General features: G+C 41.6%; 1 protein-coding gene across 1 annotated transcript; it reads right to left on the bottom strand.

Moving 5' to 3' along the window:
- Positions 1–6,761: 6,761 nt before the first annotated feature.
- MMP7 (matrix metallopeptidase 7) lies at positions 6,762–16,809 on the bottom strand. Its single transcript, XM_081541777.1, has 6 exons — positions 16,604–16,809; positions 13,484–13,710; positions 13,250–13,398; positions 11,396–11,524; positions 9,469–9,630; positions 6,762–7,048 (listed from the first exon to the last, which is right to left on the bottom strand). The coding sequence occupies exons 1-6, from the start codon at positions 16,736–16,738 to the stop codon at positions 7,020–7,022; spliced, it is 831 nt and encodes a 276-aa protein (XP_081397903.1). The 5' UTR covers positions 16,739–16,809; the 3' UTR covers positions 6,762–7,019.
- Between the last annotated feature and the right edge of the window lie 3,623 nt (positions 16,810–20,432).

Raw genomic sequence — 20,432 nt, 5'->3', positions numbered from 1 at the left:
GTTGTTGATATTTCTCCTGGCAATCTTGATTCCAGCTTGTGCTTCATCCAGTCCAGCATTTCACATGATGTACTCTACATAGAAGTTAAATAAGCAGGGCGACAATATACAGCCTTGACATACTCCTTTCCCAATTTGTAACCAGTCTATTGTTCCATGTCCAGTTCTAACTGTTGCTTCTTGACCTGCATATAGATTTCTCAGGAGGCAGATCTCAGGAGGTGGTCTGGTATTCCCATCTCTTTCAGAATTTTCCACAGTTTATTGTGATCCACACAGTCAAAGGCTTTGGCATAGTCAATAAAGCAGAAATAGATGTTTTTCTGGAACTCTCTTGCTTGTTCTATGATCCAACGGATGTTGGCAACCTGGTACTCCCACAGAATTGCTGACTGAATTCACATGAACAGTGTGGTGAAAACAACTCCAAGCACATGATTCAGTATACAGTGCTGTCAGGTTGATAGGGCTCCATGTGATGGGCAAAAGCAAACCCAAATCTGGAGAATTACCAGCCCCAACTGCAAGATGTCATCTTATTTTTAGCAATGTTAATGTGTAAACATGTATGTTATGTTTTACAATATATGGAATTGGCAATGTGCTCCAATTTCCTGCATTTTTATATTGTCATCATTGATCAAATTTACATTTCATCCTGTAACCATAGTTGACTCCCATTTCCACTTGAGACCTCTTCACATATCCCAGACTGAGTCTGATCTATTTCACCTATCAGCTGTATTAGGTCTTCATAAATTTATTGAAATTCCTTGTCCATGGATACACCTCCTTCTATGCTGTTTTATTGCCTTACTATCACTTAGATGGAAACACAGAGGAAAGTAAAGATAAATTTCTGTGCTCAACCTTCTATTTTAAACTGGAATTTGACTGTAAAATTAGAAAAGATAACAATAAAAGTAATCAACAAAATACAAACAAGTTTTGTGAACTTCTGTAAGTATGCAGGATTTTGGTTTTAACATACAGTTGGTTTTATTCCTTAAAATATGATAGTCTTTTTGTCAAATGAATGTCTCAAAAACAAAGCCACATTAATCTTTTATTGGTTCTCCTTTCCCATGGGATGACACAGGATTAGCAGATGAAAGGGATGAAAAAAGGTAAAGAGGGACATTGTGTATAATTCATTAAAATAAGAATTTATTTTCTTCACCTTCATAGATCTCAACTAAGGGTTATTTTGCCCCTTAGAGGTCATTTGGCAATGTCTGAAGACATCTTTGATTGCCACAACTGGCATCTAGTGAGGAGGAGAAGGGGGTGACCGAGGATGAGATGGTTGGATGGCATCACCAACTCAATGGACATGAGTTTGAATAAACTCCGGGAGTTGGTGATGGACAGGGAGGCCTGGCGTGCTGCAGTCCATGGGGTTGCCAAGAGTTGGACATGACTGAGTGACTGAACTTAACTGAACTGAGTGGGGAGAGGCCATGGGATGCTGCTGAGCATCACCCAATGCCCAGATCGGCCTCTCATGAAGAACTATTCAGTTGAACATGCTAAGAGTACTAAGGGTAAGAACATTTACTCTTGCAGAACAATATGAGTATACTTAATATGAACTATACAGTTAAAAATGGTTAAAACAGTAAAGTTTATATTATGTGTCAGTTGAGTTCAGTCACTCAGTCGTGTCTGACTCTTTGCGACCCCATGAACTGCAGCACGCTGGGCCTCCCTGTCCATCACCAACTCCCGGAGTTTACCCAAACTCATGTCCATCGAGTCAGTGACGCCATCCAGCCATCTCATCCTCTGTCATCCCCTTCACCTCCTGCCCTCAATTCCTCCCAGCATCAGGGTCTTTCCCAATGAGTCAACTCTTCGCATGAGGTGGCCAAAGTTTTGCAGTTTCAGCCTCAACATCAGTCCTTCCAATGAAAACCCAGTGCTGATCTCCTTTAGGATGGACCGGTTGGATCTCCTTGCAGAGAGTCTCAAGAGTCTTCTCCAACATCACAGTTCAAAAGCATCAATTCTTTGGCGCTCAGCTTTCTTTAAGGTACAACTCTCACATCCATACATGACCACTGGAAAAACCATAGCCTTGACTAGACGGACCTTTGTTGGCAAAGTGATGTCTTTGCTTTTTAATATGATATCTAGGTTGGTCATAACTTTCCTTCCAAGGAGTAAGCGCCTTTTAATTTCATGGCTGCAATCACCATCTGCAGTGATTTGGGAGCCCCAGAAAATAGTCTGACAGTGTTTCCACTGTTTCCCCATCTATTTCCCATGAAGTAATGGGACCAGATGCCATGATCTTAGTTTTCTGAATGTTGAGCTTTAAGCCAACTTTTTCACTCTCATCAAGAGGCTCTTCAGTTCCTCTTCACTTTCTGCCATAAGGGTGTTGTCATCTACATGTCTGAGGTTATTGATATTTCTCCAAACAATCTTGATTCCAGCTTGTGCTTCATCCAGCCCAGCGTTTCTCATGATGTACTCTGCATAGAAGTTAAATAAGCAGGGTGACAATATATAGCCTGATGTACTCCTTTTCCTATTTGGAACCAGTTTGTCATTCCATGTCCAGTTCTAACTGTTGCTTCCTGACCTGCTTACAGGTTTCTCAAGAGACAGGTCAGATGGTCTGGTATTCCTATCTCTTTCAGAATTTTCCACAGTTTATTATGATCCACACAGTCAAAGGCTTTGGCATAGTCAATAAAACAGAAACAGATGTTTTTCTGGAACTCTCTTGCTTTTTTGATGATCCAGCAGATGTTGGCAATTTGATCTCTGGTTCCTCTGCCTTTTCTAAAACCAGCTTGAACATCTGGAAACTCACGGTTCGTGTATTGCTGAAGCCTGGCTTGGAGAATTTTGAGCATTACTTTACTAGCGTGTGAGATGAGTGCAATTGTGCGGTAGTTTGAGCATTCTTTGGCATTGCCTTTGTTTGAGATTGGAACGAAAACTGACCTTTTCCAGTCCTGTGGCCACTGCTGAGTTTTCCAAATTTGCTGGCATATTGAGTGCAGCACTTTCAGAGCATCATCTTTCAGGATTTGAAAGAGCTCAACTGGAATTCCATCACCTCCACTAGCTTTGTTCATAGTGATGCTTTCTAAGGCCCACTTGACTTCACATTCCAGGATGTCTGATTCTAGGTGAGCAATCACACCATCATGATTATCTGGGTCATGAAGATCTTTTTTGTACAGTTCTCCTGTGTATTCTTGCCACCTCTTCTTAATATCTTCTGCTTCTCTTAGGTCCATACCATTTCTGTCCTTTATCGAGCCCATCTTTGCATGAAATGTTCCTTTGGGATCTCTAATTTTCTTGAAGAGATCTCTAGTTTTTCCCATTCTTTTATTTTCCTCTATTTCTTTGCATTGATCGCTGAGGAAGGCTTTCTTATCTCTCCTTGCTATTCTTTGGAAATCTGCATTCAAGTGGGAATATCTTTCCTTTTCTCTTTTGCTTTTCGCTTCTCTTCTTTTCACAGCTATTTGTAAGGCTTCCTCAGACAGCCATTTTGCTTGTTTGCATTTCTTTTCCATGGGGATGGTCTTGATCCCTGTCTCCTGTACGATGTCACGAACCTTCGTCCATAGTTCATCAGGCACTCTATCAGATCTAGTCCCTTAAATCTATTTCTCACTTCCACTGTATAATCATAAGGGATTTGATTTAGGTCATACCTGAATGGTCTAGTGGTTTTCCCTACTTGCTTCAATTTAAGTCTGAATTTGGAAATAAGGAGTTCATGATCTGAGCCACAGTCAGCTCCCAGTCTTGTTTTTGCTGACTGTATAGAGCTTCTCCATCTTTGGCTGCAAAGAATGTAATCAATCTGATTTCGGTGTTGACCATCTGGTGATGTCCATGTGTGGAGTCTTCTCTTGTGTTGTTGGAAGAGGGTGTTTGCTATGACCAGTGCGTTCTCTTGGAAAAACTCTATTAGCCTTTGCCCTGTTTCATTCTGTACTCCAAGGCCAAATTTGCCTGTTATTCCAGGTGTTTCTTGACTTCATTCTTTCGCATTCCAGTCCCCTATAATGAAAAGGACATCTTTTTTGGGTGTTAGTCTAAAAAGTCTTGTAGGTCTTCATAGAACCACATTCAACTTTAGCTTCTTCAGCATTACTGGTTGGGGCATAGGCTTGGATTACTGTGATATTGAATGATTTGCCTTGGAAACGAGCAGAGATCATTCTGTCGTTTTTGAGACTGCATCCAAGTACTGCATTTTAGACTCTTTTGTTGACCATGATGGCTACTCCATTTCTTTTAAGGGATTCCTGCCCACAGTAGTAGATACAATGTTCACCTGAGTTAAATTCACCCATTCCAGTCCATCTTAGTTCGCTGAATCTTAGAATGTCGACGTTCATTCTTGCTGTCTCCTGTTTGACCACTTCCAATTTGCCTTGATTCATGGAACTAATATTCCCGATTCCTATACAATATTGCTCTTTACAGCATCAGACCTTGCTTCTATCACCAGTCACATCCACAGCTGGGTATTGTTTTTGCTTTGGCCCCATCCCTTCATTCTTTCTGGAGTTATTTCTCCACTGATCTCCAGTAGCATATTGGGCACCTACCGACCTGAGGAGTTCATCTTTCAGTGTCCTATCATTTTGCCTTTTCATCAGTATGAAAATACTATGTGTACTTAACCACAATTAAAAAAAAAAAAAGAACATGTGTTCTTATTTTCTAGGCAGACTTTCTAGTTAGAAGTGAGCTTTATGCATTTTGCATAGGAATAGGAAAATTCAGCTTCTATGCTCCGTTAGTGCTTATCTTCATGTTTAAGGCTGGTGAGATACACAACAGATCCCTTGTGTCATACACCGTAGGAGAGCTGGTCAAGCTACTATGGCAGAGATTTGCAAACAACAGGCATCAGCTGACTCTGGTTAATAGCAAAAGACAAAATGTATTGGAAGGCCTTGCAGTCAGCTGCAAAACCTCAAAGAGAAGTCCTATACCTAAGCTGTTTGTAGGACAGGACCCAAGGCAGCTTCAGAGATTTATCTGAGAGTAGGAATGAGTAGGCAGTGTCTCCAGGGTAAATCAGCCTGTGGTGTTTTCAGGTGAGTGTCTGAGAGGCCAACCTTGGGTTCTGTACCCCCTACTCAGCCCCAGCAGTATGTGGCATATTTAGCGATGTCTCACTAAGACAGTCTACAAGGAGAAAGACAGTCCCTGTCCCCAAATGTAGGGTGAAAGATGCTGGGCAGGTAAAAACAATTAACATGCATTTCAGCTGTCTTCTGCTGCCCACAATAAAGTGCAAACTGGCAAACAAAAAAACAAGAAATGCTTTAAACACACGACATTTGTTTACTATGAAACTGATGGAAATCACTTAACTTCTCCTGATCTGTTTTATCATCTACAAAATGAGGAACTTTAATGACTTCTATCTTCTAGATTTTTATTATATACCTGTTCCCTTATGTTTTTAAAAAAGCCTTTGAACTCCTATTCATGTATACCTTATTTTTGCCTACGTAGCAGATCCCCCTCTCATTTTATCTATTCTTGGAATGACTTCCTAATGGTTTTGGCGGTATTTCTGAGGTTTGAATTATTGATACATGTTGGGTGAAATAACGGATCTTTTCCGGTTATGTGTGGCGTAAGTTGTATCGGAAAGAAAGTCAATTTCAATTATTCATCACTCCATTTGCAGAGAAAACCATGCAGGGGTGTAGGGAGCATGGAGGAGGAACAGCTGAAATGGAAAAGCCTTTTCCAGCTCTGTGTCCTGCTGAAGGGTTAAGCCCTGCATGGAGAGTTTTTCCCACAGAAACACGGTAGTGAGTCTCTATGCCCAGAAAGGGAGAGCTCCCTGGACTCCAGGAGATGAGCTTCTGGGGGAAGCTACAAGGACTGGGGTGTAGAGATCTGAAGATTAGGGAGAGCCGTGGGAGTAGATTGGGGCCTGCAGAGGCAGGTGGCCGGTGGGAAATTCCTGATGCTGGGACGCGTCAAGGATGTGAAGGATGAGGATAATATCCAATGGAGTTTTGGCCAATCATTATCCTTGGGCAGTGTAAAACCTCACGGCTGATACAGATCTCACAAGGTCTGTAGGACTGGTTTGGAGAAAGGAAGAGAGAAGAGGGGGAGACATATCTGGAGTGCTGTGGGGCAGAGGAGGGGGCCCAGGGCAGCTGTAGTGGGAAGGAGGGAGTGATGTCAGGTCAGGGGGGAGCTTGGCGCCGGAAGTGACTATGAGAATGTCAGTCCTTGGGAATTCATGGGTGTTTTGTGGGAAGCACTGGACTACCCAGAATACTCAGAGTGAGTACTTGGCCCAAAGGATGCGGGGAACTTAGTGTACCTTTGGGCTCTACTGTCTTGGGTTATATTACACTATACCTGATCTGGTAATAGGTTAGGGGCAACTGAACACCCAAAATAATGTGGTGGGGTTACTTATGTTTTTGGTTTCAGCCTTTGATTTCATTGTATGGCATGTCTTCTCTTGCCACAGAAATAGTCCTCCCAAATAGAAATCATTTTTGTACTCAGTCACTTCAGTTGTGTCCAACTCTTTGTGGCCCCGTGGACCACAGCCCACCAGACTCCTCTGTCCATGGAATTTTCCAGGCAAGAATACTGGAGCAGGTTGCCATTTCCCACTCCAGGGGATCTTCCCGACCCAGGGATTGAACCCGAGTCTCTGGTGTCTCCTGCATTGGCAAGCTGATTCTTTACCACTGCACCACCTGGGAAGCCAGAATAATTTCACCAAGAAATAAAAATTTTGTTTATCTATATGTTTAACATTTATTGACATCCACCAAGTGCATCTTGCTTGAGGAGAGTCATAGATGAGTAAGACATAGTGATGTTGTAAACAAGTTTATCCACAGATGGAGAGAGAGACACATAAAAAACAACCACAATACAAGGTTGGAGGCAGCAAGTGTTAAATGGAAGGCAGGAGCAGTGGTCGTTAATTCTGGTTGGAAACGGTTACATAGAATCCAATGAATAAATGTGTGTTCTTGCTGAAGTTTCTATTTTTTTCTTGAATCATTTCTCTTTCCTGTTAAGAGACAAAACAAGAACATTCTGGCATTGTATAAAACACACACACAAAAATCCTAAGACTAAAAAAACACAAGAAGTATTGCAGTAGGTACTCATTCATCCAGCCCACTTTTCTATGCCTGGAACAAGTTTTGAATATTAACCTCCAAAGGCTAAAAAGGCAGCACTGAATAGTGTGTAGGCCTTGGGGGTCAGAAACTTTTGCCTCCTGTCTCTGCCATTTTACCAGCTGCATGATCCTGGGTAAGATACTCCTTACTAACAGCCTCTCTTTGTATTAGATTACCAATCTATAGAACAAGGGCACGAATAATTTACCGGAATTTTGGAATAAGCGAGCTAATGCATGTGAAATGCTTGGTATGCTATATAAACTTGATGCATTTTAGCTATTATTTTTATTATCCTGAAAAGAATGTTGGGAATTTTACATTTGTGAGTTTAATCACATTCTTTTGAATTTATATTTTCTGCTCACATCACTTCTTGGATTAATAAACACCTTACATTTAATACCTATATAATTAAATCTTGCTTTAATTTATCCAGAAGCTACCTCTTTCCAACTTTGACCAGAGGCACCTCACTCTCTAAAACATAGGATTTAAAGCACTAGTCCGTGAGTTCCATGGTTTTATATAAGGGGAGGTACTATTAATATTTTCTACTTCGTTGGTGATAACTGCCAACAATTGTCAGTGTTTCGTGAACTTTTTTGACAGCAGCATCTCCTTAAATAAGAACTTTGAGGTACAGTTACATGATATTTTCCAAACTGCGTCCTTTGAAATGCTATTCTGAGAGGGCTCAATGGCTGTTCCACACTGCTGCTGCTGCTGCTAAGTCGCTTCAGTCGTGTCCGACTCTGTGCGACCCCATAGACGGCAGCTCACCAGGCTCCGCCGTCCCTAGGATTCTCCAGGCAAGAATACTGGAGTGGGTTGCCATTTCCTTCTCCATTGCATGAAAGGGAAAAGTGAAAGTGAAGTCACTCAGTCGTGTCCGACTCTTAGCGACCCCATGGACTGTAGCCTACCAGGCTCCTCTGTCCATGGGATTTTCCAGGCAAGAGTACTGGAGTGGGGTGCCATTGCCTTCTCCGCACAGAGGGTTGTAATTTAGGAAGCGCTGAATTAAACGAGAGTTTGTTGGATTCTCTGTAACATCCTGTGTACCTGAAATACAGTAGGTAGTGGTTTTTGAATTTGTTTCTCCAAAGCATCTTTTTTTTCTGGCGGGGGCCAGGTTCAGGGGGAGTTGTCTGGTAGGACCAGTGTTCTGGGAACACAATTTGAAAAAAGCTGATTAATAGTAAATTACAGCTTCAATCTGTTATCCTACAGGAGTAATTTCCCTCTGAGGACATGACGTTATTTATTATGTGGAAGCACTTTCATTGCTTTTCTGGACATTCAAAGACTCTTAGGTGATCTTTTTTGCAGTGTATTCTTATCATCCTGACATTTTTGCCAGAAAAGTTTAATTGTATCTGTTTACTTAAAGATATCATTCTGTATGTATTCTCTTTTCCAAATTGCTTTTGAAAGCATACCAAGTAGTGATCAGCTGAATTGTGTAGTAGAAAGAGTGTGAAGCCATGCAGCCCTGGCTTGGAATCTTTGTTCAAGAACCCAGAATTTGTCCTTGGATGATTTATTTAGCTTCTTAAATTCCTACTATTATACTTTCTGCTCACATCACTTCTTGGATTAATAAACTCCTTACATTTAATACCTATATAATTAAACATTTCATTTGTTTGGAGACATAGCTTTTTATCCTTGTCCTTTGATTTCTTTCTCACAATACTCTTTCTGACTTGATCAAGCAAATACAAATCAGTTTTTTTTTTTAAAACTGAGTTTGGAACTTGATTAAAACAAAAAAGTGTAGATTGGGACATGGGATATTCATACTCATCATGACTAGCAATTATAAGAAGTCACTGTTGATGGTTAACCCCTTTTCCTATGTACATATGCAGGCAGGAAAAATTAGGTCACTTTTCCTCATCTAGGGCCAAATCCTTGGGAGTGGGAAGCTGCAGGGGAAGGTATTATATTCCTCAGTCTATCCCTGTCGGGGAGACTCCTCTAAAGTACTTGAATCAAGCAAGAAGGAAGAGCGAGTTGCAGCTTAAAGAAAAACCCCTTGAAGTTTCATTTTTACGATTTCATCAAATGATACTATATTACTGAAAACTTAAAATCATAGTATAAATATTCTCATAGGATAAGATAGTCTGATTAAATTTCAAGTATCCAATGTCTCAAATTTCTCCCCTCAATAGGCTTTTAGATATATATATTCCAGTGTGTTTTTCAAAGTAAATACCTATTTCCCAGCCTTTCTCATTCAAGCCTACCATAAGGAGTCAATGCCTCCTTATGGAAATACGGAAATCATAAATATTACCATATAATATCTGAATTCCCTTGATGTCATCCTGTGAAAGTTTGAAATTCTTGGAGTCTTCATTGCTGTAGGTTGGATACATCACAGCATTGGGATCAGACGAATGACTCAGACCTAAGGAATGGCCAAGCTCGTGTGTTGCAACATACAGGAAGTTAACTCCTGCAACCAAAGAGACATATAGTGACTGTAAAAATAACTATATGCATAAAAAATCAAAACAGATAATAAAAATTAAAGTAACTATAAGATACCTAACTCTTTAAATCCTCCCTAGTTTTCTTATTTGTTTCCAGGCCTTCATGAGGGGGTGGGTTTAAAAGAGGCATCAGAAAAGTAGTACTTTAATCTTATCACCACTCCTGGTCTTAAGAAAATATAATTTTTTTCTGCCTATTTGCTTCTTATGTAATCACTCAGCAGTGTTCAGAAGCAGAAAGCAAAGGCTTATTATAAAGACCTGAGATTGAAACCTGGCTCGGCTACTTACTAGCTGGACAACTCTGGACAAATTAATGGGTATTGCTGAGTCTCAGTTCCTCATCTGTTAAATGGAGATAATAACTCCTACTTTATAGATTTTTCATAATAACTCGAATTTCCCAATATCTGAAAAATGATGAATATTCAATAAATGATGGTGGCTCTGAATAGCAGGACAGAGAAAGTTGGTTTCGAGAAAGCATGACTGCAGGGCAGGACCTCCAGGCAAGGCTGCAATTTGCTTTTGATTTGTTAAAGGGCGTTAAATATATGTTCTCTCTCCCTCAGACTCATAGATAGGCTTTGCAAATAAGAAGGAAGTCGCGAGTGTGTGAGTTTGAGGGGCTGGAGTTCCAATCATGGTGCATTAGATTGAAGGAAGGTGTCTTTAGTTTACTTTGAGTGGGAAGAGGGAAGAATGAAAAACACATGCAAGATGTGAGATGGAAGCAGTGTCATAATTTTAGATAGATTAGATTTTCACAGCAAGGCATCACCATGGTGGTGAATGCCCATTGCCAAACACAAGTATTCATTTCACTTTCAGGGCCAGTTAGTAGCCAATTTTTTAAAAGCATTGTCTCCAATTAGGATTATTTATCTAGAGCTTCTCTACATTAGTTTTCTGTTTTGTCTATAACCTTCCACTTTGTAAAATGATGGCTACAATGGGCTGGGGTATAGGGTGGGTTCTTTCTGACCAATATTGACTAATATTAATGTGTGTGTGCTGTTGCTTCAGTTGTGCCCGTGTCTTTGCAACGCTATGGACTGTAGCCCACCAGGATCCTCTGTCCATGGGATTCTCCTGGCAAGAATACTGGAGCGGATTGCCCCTCCTCCAGGGGATCTTCCTGTCCCAGGGATTGAACCCGCATCTCAATATCTCCTGCATTGGCACATGGGTTATTTATGACTAGAGGAAACTAGGAAGCCTGAATAATATTAGAATTATATATAATTCTCCAAATATCATAGTCTCTGCTCCTTTTTCTCCTTTAATTAAAAACCATTTTGGGGATATATACAAAAGAGTTATAATTTATTGAAATATTAATATATTCCAAGCACTATGCTAAGCATTGCATGCGCATTATCTCATTTAATTCAAACAACAATCCTGTGAGGTGGGAATTACTTACAGTTCCATTTCACAGATGAGGAAACTGAGGCTCAGAGAAGTTAAGTAACTTGTCCAAAGAGAATGTGACTAATTGGTAGAGGTAGAGCAAATTGAACCCATTGTTGCTTGACTCTGTGGCCTGAGCCTCCATCTTCCATACGTGGAACTTTATGAGCACATTTAAAGCACAGAGGTTGGCAGTTAGCAAGACTAGATAACTATTATTAATCAAAGCAATTATCAACATTAGAGAGAGTTAAGATACAGGAAGTTCAGCACTTTAAAAAGAATGTGTAGTGGGAGAGATACGGGATGCTGTACCTTTCCCGCTACCATCAGTCCAGCGTTCATCCTCATCGAAGTGTGCATCTCCTCCCAGGCCTGGCCCAGGTGCAAAGGCGTGAGCCAGTGTGGCTCCTGGTCCATCAAAGGGATACGAGTCCCCGTGAGCTGAAAGAAAACAGGGCGATTGCCTTTAGAGACTGAATCTATATCCAGGCATTCCATCTTTTCCTTTATATGATTATTGAGGTGAAAAAGATCAGTCCAAGCAGCCAGCTGCATAACAGGGTGGTTTGGATATTTGTCACAGGAACTGTTTCTTTCATGCAACTGCTGCTCATCCCTGATAACCTCCACAGTTTGAAAGCTTACTGATGTTTAAAAACATTCATATCTAATTTATGGTGGCATCTAAATGTTAAATTTGATCACTTTCCTTTGTCGCATGGTGGCAGAGTGGAGAATACTGGATTCAGCAGGTAACTGAACATCATTTAATGTAAGTTTTCTTAAAAATCTAGCTTATTCTCTGTATAGCAGATAGTTTCTTGAAGAACTGTGCTCAAGGTGTCTTAAAATGGATTTTGATGTGCTTTTATTTGTGATGCAGAGAAATTTATTTTCAAATTGGTATCTGGCCACATTCAGTTTATCCAGTTCTTAAAAAGCATGCTTAAAAAGCATACAGTGCTTTCTGTAAGGTTTTCTTCACTCTTGTCAATATTGCGGTTTAAGTTTTAATTTCAGCTAAATTCACAGCACCCAGGTAGTGTAATATTAAAGCAGACCAAAAGAGCAACATTTTCCTCTAAAATCTGCACCATGGAACACCAGTAATCAATAGCAGTTCTTGTATATGGCTTTTATCTCCTTATGCCCTTTAATATAAAATTTTCTATTTTCTGCTTTCTTACTAAATACATGAAAGATGTTGGCCATAGGCCACAGGGGCAGTTCACTTTTTGGAGACCACTTAGGGGCTTTTGAAGTTGTAACCTCTTCTTTTGCTTATATATGTGCACGCGTGCTAAATTGTTTCAGTCGTGTCTGACTCTTTGCGACCCTATGGACCATAGCCTGCCTGACTTCTCTGTCCACGGGATTCTCCAGGCAAGGATACTGGAGTGGGTTGCCATGCCCTCCTCCAGGGGACCTTCCCAACCCAGGGATCAGACGTGTGTCTCATACGTCTCCTGCACTGGCATGCAGGCTCTTTACCACTAGCGCTACCAAGGAAGCCCTTGCTTGTAACTTGTATATGTATATAAAATGATTCATGTTACAAAATAGAAGTTGGCAAATTTTTTCTGCAAAGGACCAGATTTGTGGGCTTCATGATCTCTGTTGCATTTACTAAAGTCTGTCGTTGTAGCCCCAAAGCACTCACAGACAATAGGTAAATGAAAGAACATGGCTATGTTCCGGCTTCCCTCATAGCTCAGTAGGTAAAGAATGCACCTGCATTGCAGAAGACCCCAGTTCGATGGACATAAGTTTGAGTAAATTCCGGGAGTTAGTGATGGACAGGGAAGCCTGGTGTGCTGCAGTCCATGGGGTCACAAAGAGCCGGACACGACTGAGTGACTGAATTGAACTGAATGGCTATGTTCTAATAAATATTTATTTACAGATTTGGCACATGAGTCATAGTTTGCCATCTTCTGCTATAAAAAGTGGCTCTAAATTAATGGACTAGAAAAAATGTAGTAACATTGACATATATATATATATATATATATATCCTTACATCTGTATCCCATTAATGAGATCTATGTATCTGTCTATCATCTATCTATATCTCATTCAAGATTTTAAATCTGGTAAATAAGAGGGCACTGATATAAACAACAAGCAAAACAGCACACAGGATCAGCCTGAAGGAATCTTCCTTACCTCTTCTTGCAAAGCCAATCATGATGTCAGCAGTTCCCCATCTAACTCTCTTAAACGTCAGTGGGATCACTTCGCTCCATATTTTGAGGGCCTTGGCCACTAATTGATTCACTGTGACAGGTGGTAAGTCTGAAGTATATGACATGATCCTGGTAGCAAGCAAGAAAACAATGTTTGACCTTTTAGGAAAAAGGCTATATTGTTTTTGCCAAAATGAGCCGAAGCAAAACTGACCTGTAGGTGACTACTTTGGAAGTCCATTTTGGGCGATTTGGGAATAGGGAATATTCTGCAACATCTGGTACTCCACATCTGGGCTTCTGCATGATCTCTATAATACGGGGGCTTAATATTCCAGTTATGGGCAGGTGAAAGAATCCTTCCATCCGCTTGAGTCTGACTTCTAAACTATTGGCATTCTTGATTTTTGAGTCAGATGAATAAAATCTCTTGAGATAGTCCTGTTGGAAAGAGAGTAATTGATCTATAATTCTTGTTTGTTGTCTTCTTTTATCTCAGAAGTCTGCACATCTTTGCCTCTGATTCCTATGGACCCAAACAGTAGTTTGAAGGCAGAATAGTTACTCAGTAACCAGGTAAAACAAGAGTGCATTCATGAGAAGAAACTTTAATATTGACGATGAGTCACTGCCATTTGATTTCATGGCCAAAAGAAAGAGTCCCTCTATTTTTCTATTATCCCATTAAATATTTTGAGGAGAAACCCATTGTATAATTTATAAAACACAGACTTGTTTTTAATAGTCAGGAACAGTGCCTAGTGTGCCCTCAAGGTGTGAACCTGAGATCTGCCCTTGGCATCAGAGACCCTTTGGGGAGATCCAAAGTCACCCAGCCCTTTCTAAGATTCTCTGGAGATCAGGTCCCCTGAGGTTAAAGGTCTTAACATTTTTAGTCCTGGGAAAGGATATTAGGACATTATTTCATTTAATATATGTATTCTCTAGGTGAAGAAATCAAAACTCGTAGTAACTAAATGATCTGCTCCACGGTCACATATTAAGTTAGTAGGCAAACCAGCCCTGAGTCTCTTGACTGCTTGCCAGGCCAGCGCTCTTTGCATAGTTAAATTCTTTGTAAAACCCACTGTGTGAAGCTGTAAGATAAGCAGTTCTCTTAGGTGTATTCCATGCGCAGTTAGGTCCCTGCGAATTTCTTAAAGGACCCTAGTGAATGGGTGTGAGGATAGCAGTTCCACAGCCTAAATAGGAAAAAATAGAGAGTGAATGAAAATTACAACAGCAGCAGCCTCCCAAGAACTTTGATGAAGCACTGACTAGTGGCAGGGACTACCCCAGGAGCTTTATATACTTATCTTACTTAAACCTCATAACCACCCTGGAAGTTGGGTGTGGCAATACTTTCCTGTTTCACATTTGAAGAATCATGGCTCAGAGAAGGGAAGTAGCTTGCATGAAGTCACCCCGTGAGCAACCGAAGGAATGGGTATTTGAACTCCTACTCTGATTCCAAAGCCCATTTCCTCAGAAAAACGTATCGCGTCATGTTAATGTGTGATAGTGTCGTCGAAATGAGTTCGGTGTATGAACTTCACTTAAGTAACCTTAGCAGGAAGGTGCTCTCTCTTCCTGTTCCCAAGGACTGTGTTTCATTCAGTACAACAAGTACTTACTGTTCATCCATGACAGCTGGGAGTTAATCCTTGATTTAAAAACAAATAGCTCATTTTCTCCCTTCCAGAGCTACCAGCTTTACAAACACACCCTCTGGAAGAAATCTCTCTGAATCCTTGAGATGAGCTTTCCTACCTTCCTTTAAAACTAGAGAACCTCCCTCTGGTTTATTGGCAATCTGCACCCTGGGTGAGGGGGCTCAATACTCCTCCAAGTTGGCTCCCGCTAGAGAATCCAGAAGGTGGAACCATATGAAATGGATGTTTTTCAGATCAAAAGAAAACAGTCAAATAGGACCTCCCTGATGGTCTAGTTGTTAAAACTCTGCCTGCCAATGCAGAGGACATGGATTTGACCCCTGCTCTGGGAGGATTCCACACGCTGTGGGGCAACTAAGCCCATTGCCACAGCTACTGAGCCTATCCTCCTTTACGAGAGACGCCACCACTATGAGAAGGCCACGCATTGCAGCTGGAGGAAGCCCACACACAGCAATGAAGACCCAGTGCAGCCAAAAATGAAATAGATCAATACATTTTAAGAATGGTCAAATGTCAGTAATTTCATACGGTTCAATCCAACACATCACAGGGACTTTTAAAAAAGTCAAAGTTAATGTGAAATAAAACTCAATTTTTCTTATGCTTAAAGCTTAAATTTATAAACAATACTTTTACCAAGTAATAATTACTTACACTTTGGGCTTCTCTGGTGGCTCAGCCGGTAAAGGATCTGAAGGAGAACCCAAGGAGACTTGGGTTCGATCCCTGGGTCAGGAAGATCCCCTGGAGAAGGGAATGGCCACCCACTCTGGTATTCTTGCCTGGGAAATCCATGGGCAGAGGAGCCCCGTGGGCTACAGTCCATGGGGTCACAAAGAGTTGGACCGACTGAGCCACTCACCCTTTCTGTCCCTCACTCACGTTCAGATAATTATCAAGTAATGTATTGGAAAGTACGTGAGTTTTGAACCAGAGCTTGTTCTTGACTCTTGTCTCTACAGTTAGCAAGTATGTGGGATGTGAATCAACTTCACTTTGGTTCTTCTTTTTCCCAGCATAGAGCTGAGGATTCAATGACACCACGTATAGGACGTATTTCATAATCTGAAATTGTTACATACACGATAGTTGCTATTGCTACCACTTCATTTATTTGCTAGACTAACCCTCCAGGTATAAAACACAGCATTACTATCTCCACTGGATATATGAGAAAACGAAGTCAGAAGTACATGCCTCCCCATCATCATCGGTTTATCAGCAGGAGAGCTGCAATGTCTACCCTCATTTTCTGTTCTCAAGTCTCTCCATCACTAGGGTGCTCATCTTAAAAGGCATCGCTTCTCTCTTTATGAGACTATCTCAAGTTGCAATACATGGTAGTGGCCAGGAAAGCCTCAATTTATATAACATGTCTCAGGGATGTTGCTTCACAACACCCCCATTTGATTGATATCATCATATCTTCCAGCTAGAAAACTGAAGCTCAAAGGTTAATAACATGCCTCTGTTCATCCACGCAGTCGAGTGGAGGAGGTGGAACTTGAATCCCCTTTGGGCAGGCTTCAGAGCCTGCAGTTAATGGCTAGTTGATGAAAGCATACATTGCCTTTATAATTGGGAAAGTTGTTAAAGTGGCAAAGCGCAGTTTGTCTGGAAAGCCCGTGGCGGCCCGGGTGAGCGGGCCGGAGACATACCTGAGCCTGCTGCCAGCGCGGGTCGCCCTCGCCCGCCGTGCCCGGGCCGAGCGGCAGGGCCGGGCTGCCGGGCAGCAGGCACGCGGCGCACAGCAGCGCCAGCCGCATCGCCGCCGCCTCGCCCTTACGGGGCATCTGGTGTTCTGTGCCGGAGGCTGGAGAAATTTATACGGCTTCTTAACCTTGACTGTGGAAACAGGTGACTCATTTGAGTGTTTTCTTTGTTTGGAATGTCTTACGGAACTTTGAAAAGCGTGTGTTATCTTTCATTAATGACAACGAGGAAGTATTATGCTCTTATTGGCAGGAAGCACACAATGGATTTGTCTTTCAAAGGGTTTTTTTCCCACTTGTCTTCGGTATAAATTTAAACCATGAGAAGACACATTTTCTTTGCCAGAATCAAAATGCTACTTGTGTGTGGGTTTTTTTTTTTTTTCATTTTTAAAGCCTTCATGCATTCATTTTTGGCTGTGCTGGGTCTGTGTTGCTGCGCAGGGTTTCTCTGGATGCGGTGCGCAGGCTTTCCATCGCGGTGGCTTCTTTTGTTGCGGAGCACAGGCTCTAGGCGTTTAGGCTGCAGGAACTGTGGCACGAGGGCTCAGCGGCTGGCACCCCGGGCTCTAAGCACAGGCTCAGTACTTATGACAGATGGGCTTAGTTGCTCCGCTTCCCAGATCAGGGGTCGAACCATGTCTCCCGCATTGGCAGGCAGATTCTTTACCACTGAGCTACCAGGGAAGCCCTCAAATTGCTACTTAGACATGTCTTCTCAATGAAAAAATCGAGGGAGCATTATAAACAGGACATTCTGTATTTTAAATAATATTTTAAAAAAATTGAAACGCATAGAAAAATACTAATACATAAAACGTGCAAATAGTTAAGTCATTATGAAGCAAACACTTTGCAACTGTCTCCAGAGTCACAGAGGGGGAGTCATAGTGTTTACATTGTGCACATTCCTGAGTATACTCCACTGTAGCAACGTTGTTTATTTCTGAATTTTCTGCATTTAGCTTAAAATGTGTTTTGCTTTGAACTTTTGCTTTGGTGCCCGTGTTTAATCACGTCTGTGCTTTTTGTAAAAGAATGTTGCCTATAGCCTGAAATATATACAATAGCCTATTCTTAAGGCTCTGGCTTTTAAGAGTCCATTCATTTAGAGATTAAAGAGTTGCAGAAGAAACAATAGTATTTGTCATGTTGGAAGTTTACAGGAGCATTTGACTGACCTACATGGGCAGTTGCAAGAACAAATGATTCCTCCATCAAGAAGTTGGCAACAACTAGCCATGCCCTTCCGGAGAAGGCAATGGCACCCCACTCCAGTACTCTTGCCTGGAAGATCCCATGGATGGAGGAGCCTGGTAGGCTGCAGTCATGGGGTCGCTAAGAGTCGGACACGACTAAGCGACTTCACTTTCACTTTTCACTTTCATGCACTGGAGAAGGAAATGGCAGCCCACTCCAGTGTTCTTGCCTGGAGAATCCCAGGGACGGGGGAGCCTGGTGGGCTGCCGTCTATGGGGTCGCACAGAGTCGGACACGACTGAAGCGACTTAGCAGCAGCAGCCATGCCCTTCTCTCATCTTGCCTTTAAAAGTGATTTGCTGAAACCTTTAGAGGAGTTGGGGGTTTTTCGGATACAAGCCACCTGTCTCCTTGCGTGACCCTGCAATAAATGTTTCTGCTCCAACTACTGATGCTTTGGTTTGTTTCATCTCACTTGCATTGGGCACATGAACTTGTATTTGGTAACAATAGCTTCAGATGATTTTTTCAAAAGAAGGAATATCAAGGTGAATATTTGACGGCAAGAGGCAGTCTGGAAGAAAACTTTTCCTAAAACCAGCTACAAATACTTCCTAAATTGTTTTGATAATTATTTCTTTGTAGATGTATTTTTATTCATCATAGCAATTCTCTTTTTTGTGCATAACACTTCACTCAGGAAAGAAAACTCTTTCCTGATCCGTCTTTGAGCTAGCACCATTAAGTATATTTCTATGTCCCCAAATTTGTGTTGTTGTTTAGTTGCTACGTCATGTCTGACTGTTCTGAGATCCCACTGGACAGTAGCCTGCCAGGCTCTTTTGTCCCTGGGATTTCCCAGGCAAGAATACTGGAGTGGGTTGCCATTTCCTTCTCCAAGGAATCTTCCTGACCCAGGGATCCAACCCACATCTCCTGAATTGGCAGGCAGATTCTTTACCACTGAGTCACCTGAGAAACCCTTGCCCAAATTTACTCATTCAAAAAACAAAAACATTCATTTATCCATTATATGTGCTTGGTCCTAGGGATAAAGGAATCAGCAGACATATACTCCTAGATATAATAGAATCATCTTACAGAGCTTAAGTTAAATATTAAAGTATAAATATGTGTAGAGTCATTTGTTGCTAAATCTGGAAAACTCGTTTTGGTCCTTATCAAATTTGATCACTGAGGGGCACTTGACGCCTGTCTCCTTTCATGAAAGGCTCTCTTCCCTGGGATTCTGTGGTAACACATTCTCTTGTTTTCTCTTCTATTTTGATCCCTATTTTCCTGTTTAAACTCCTCTTGTGTCTACCTCTTAACTCTTGATGAACTTTAAGTTTCCGTCAGTGGCCTTCACTTCTTGTGCTATGAACATTCCTTCAGTTCAGTTCAGTTCAGTCGCTCAGGTGTGTCTGACTCTTTGCAGCCCCATGGACTGCTGCACACAGGCCTCCCTGTCCATCACCAACCCTCGGAGTTTACTCAAACTCATGTGCACTGAGTCGGTGATGCCATCCCACAATCTCATCCTCTGTCGTCCCCTTCTCCTCCCGCCTTCAATCTTTCCCAGCACCAGGGTCTTTGCAAATGAGTCAGCTCTTCGCATCAGGTGGCCAAATATTGGAGTTTCAGCTTTAGCATCAGTCCTTCCGATGAATATTCAGTCCAACGGACTCTCAAGAGTCTTCTCCAACACCACAGTTCAAAAGCATCAATTCTTTGGAACTCAGCTTTCTTTATAGTCCAGCTCTCACACCCACACATGACCACTGGAAAAACAATAACTTTGACTAGATGAACTTTTGTTGGCAAAGTAATGTCTCTGCTTTTTAATATGCAGTCTAGGTTGGTCATTGCTTTTCTTTCAAGGAGCAAGTGTCTTTTAATTTCATGGCTGCAGTCACCATCCGCAGTGCTTTTGGAGCCTCCAAAATAAAGTCTCTCACTGTTTCCACTGTTTCCCCATCTATTTGCCATGAAGTGATGGGACCAGATGCCATGAACTTAGTTTTCTGAATGTTGAGTTTTAAGTCAACTTTTTCACTGTGCTCTTTCACTTTCATCAAGAAGCTGTTTAGTTTTTCTTTGCTTTCTGCCGTAAGGGTGGTGTCATTTGCATGTCTGAGTTTATTGATATTTCTCCCGGCAATCTTGATTCCAGCTTGTGCTTCATCCAGCCCAACATTTCTCGTGATGTACTCTGCATATAAGTTAAATAAGCAGGGTGACAATATACAGCCTTGACATACTCCTTTCCCAGTTTGGAACCAGTCTGCTGTTACATGTCCAGCTCTAACTGTTGCTTCTTGACCTGCATACAGATTTCTCAGGAAGCAGATCAGATGGTCTGTTATTCCCATCTCTTTGAGAATTTTTCAGTTTGTTGTGATCCACAGAGTCAAAGGCTTTGGCATAGTCAATAAAACAGAAGAAGATGTTTTTCTGGTACTCTCTTGCTTTATTGATGATCCAACGGATGTTGGCAATTTGATCTCCAGTTCCTCTGCCTTTTCTAACTCCAGCTTGAACATCTGGAAGTTCACAGTTCACGTATTGCTGAAGC

This window comes from Giraffa tippelskirchi, chromosome 11 (genome assembly GCF_054371585.1).
Source record: "Giraffa tippelskirchi isolate mGirTip1 chromosome 11, T2T-mGirTip1v1.2.pri, whole genome shotgun sequence".
NCBI classification, from domain to species: Eukaryota; Metazoa; Chordata; class Mammalia; order Artiodactyla; family Giraffidae; genus Giraffa; species Giraffa tippelskirchi.
This window is presented reverse-complemented; position numbering and strand designations above follow the sequence as displayed.

Excerpts from the sequence above, each read along its gene's own strand:
- MMP7 (XM_081541777.1), bottom strand. The coding sequence starts at position 16,738 with ATGCCCCGTAAGGGCGAGGCGGCGGCGATGCGGCTGGCGCTGCTGTGC. Across the intron at positions 13,399-13,483 it reads TCCAAAGTAGTCACCTACAG|GATCATGTCATATACTTCAG; the intron begins GTCAGTTTTGCT and ends GCTTGCTACCAG. Across the intron at positions 7,049-9,468 it reads GGGAATTCAGATATTATATG|GAAAGAGAAATGATTCAAGA; the intron begins GTAATATTTATG and ends GTCTCTTAACAG.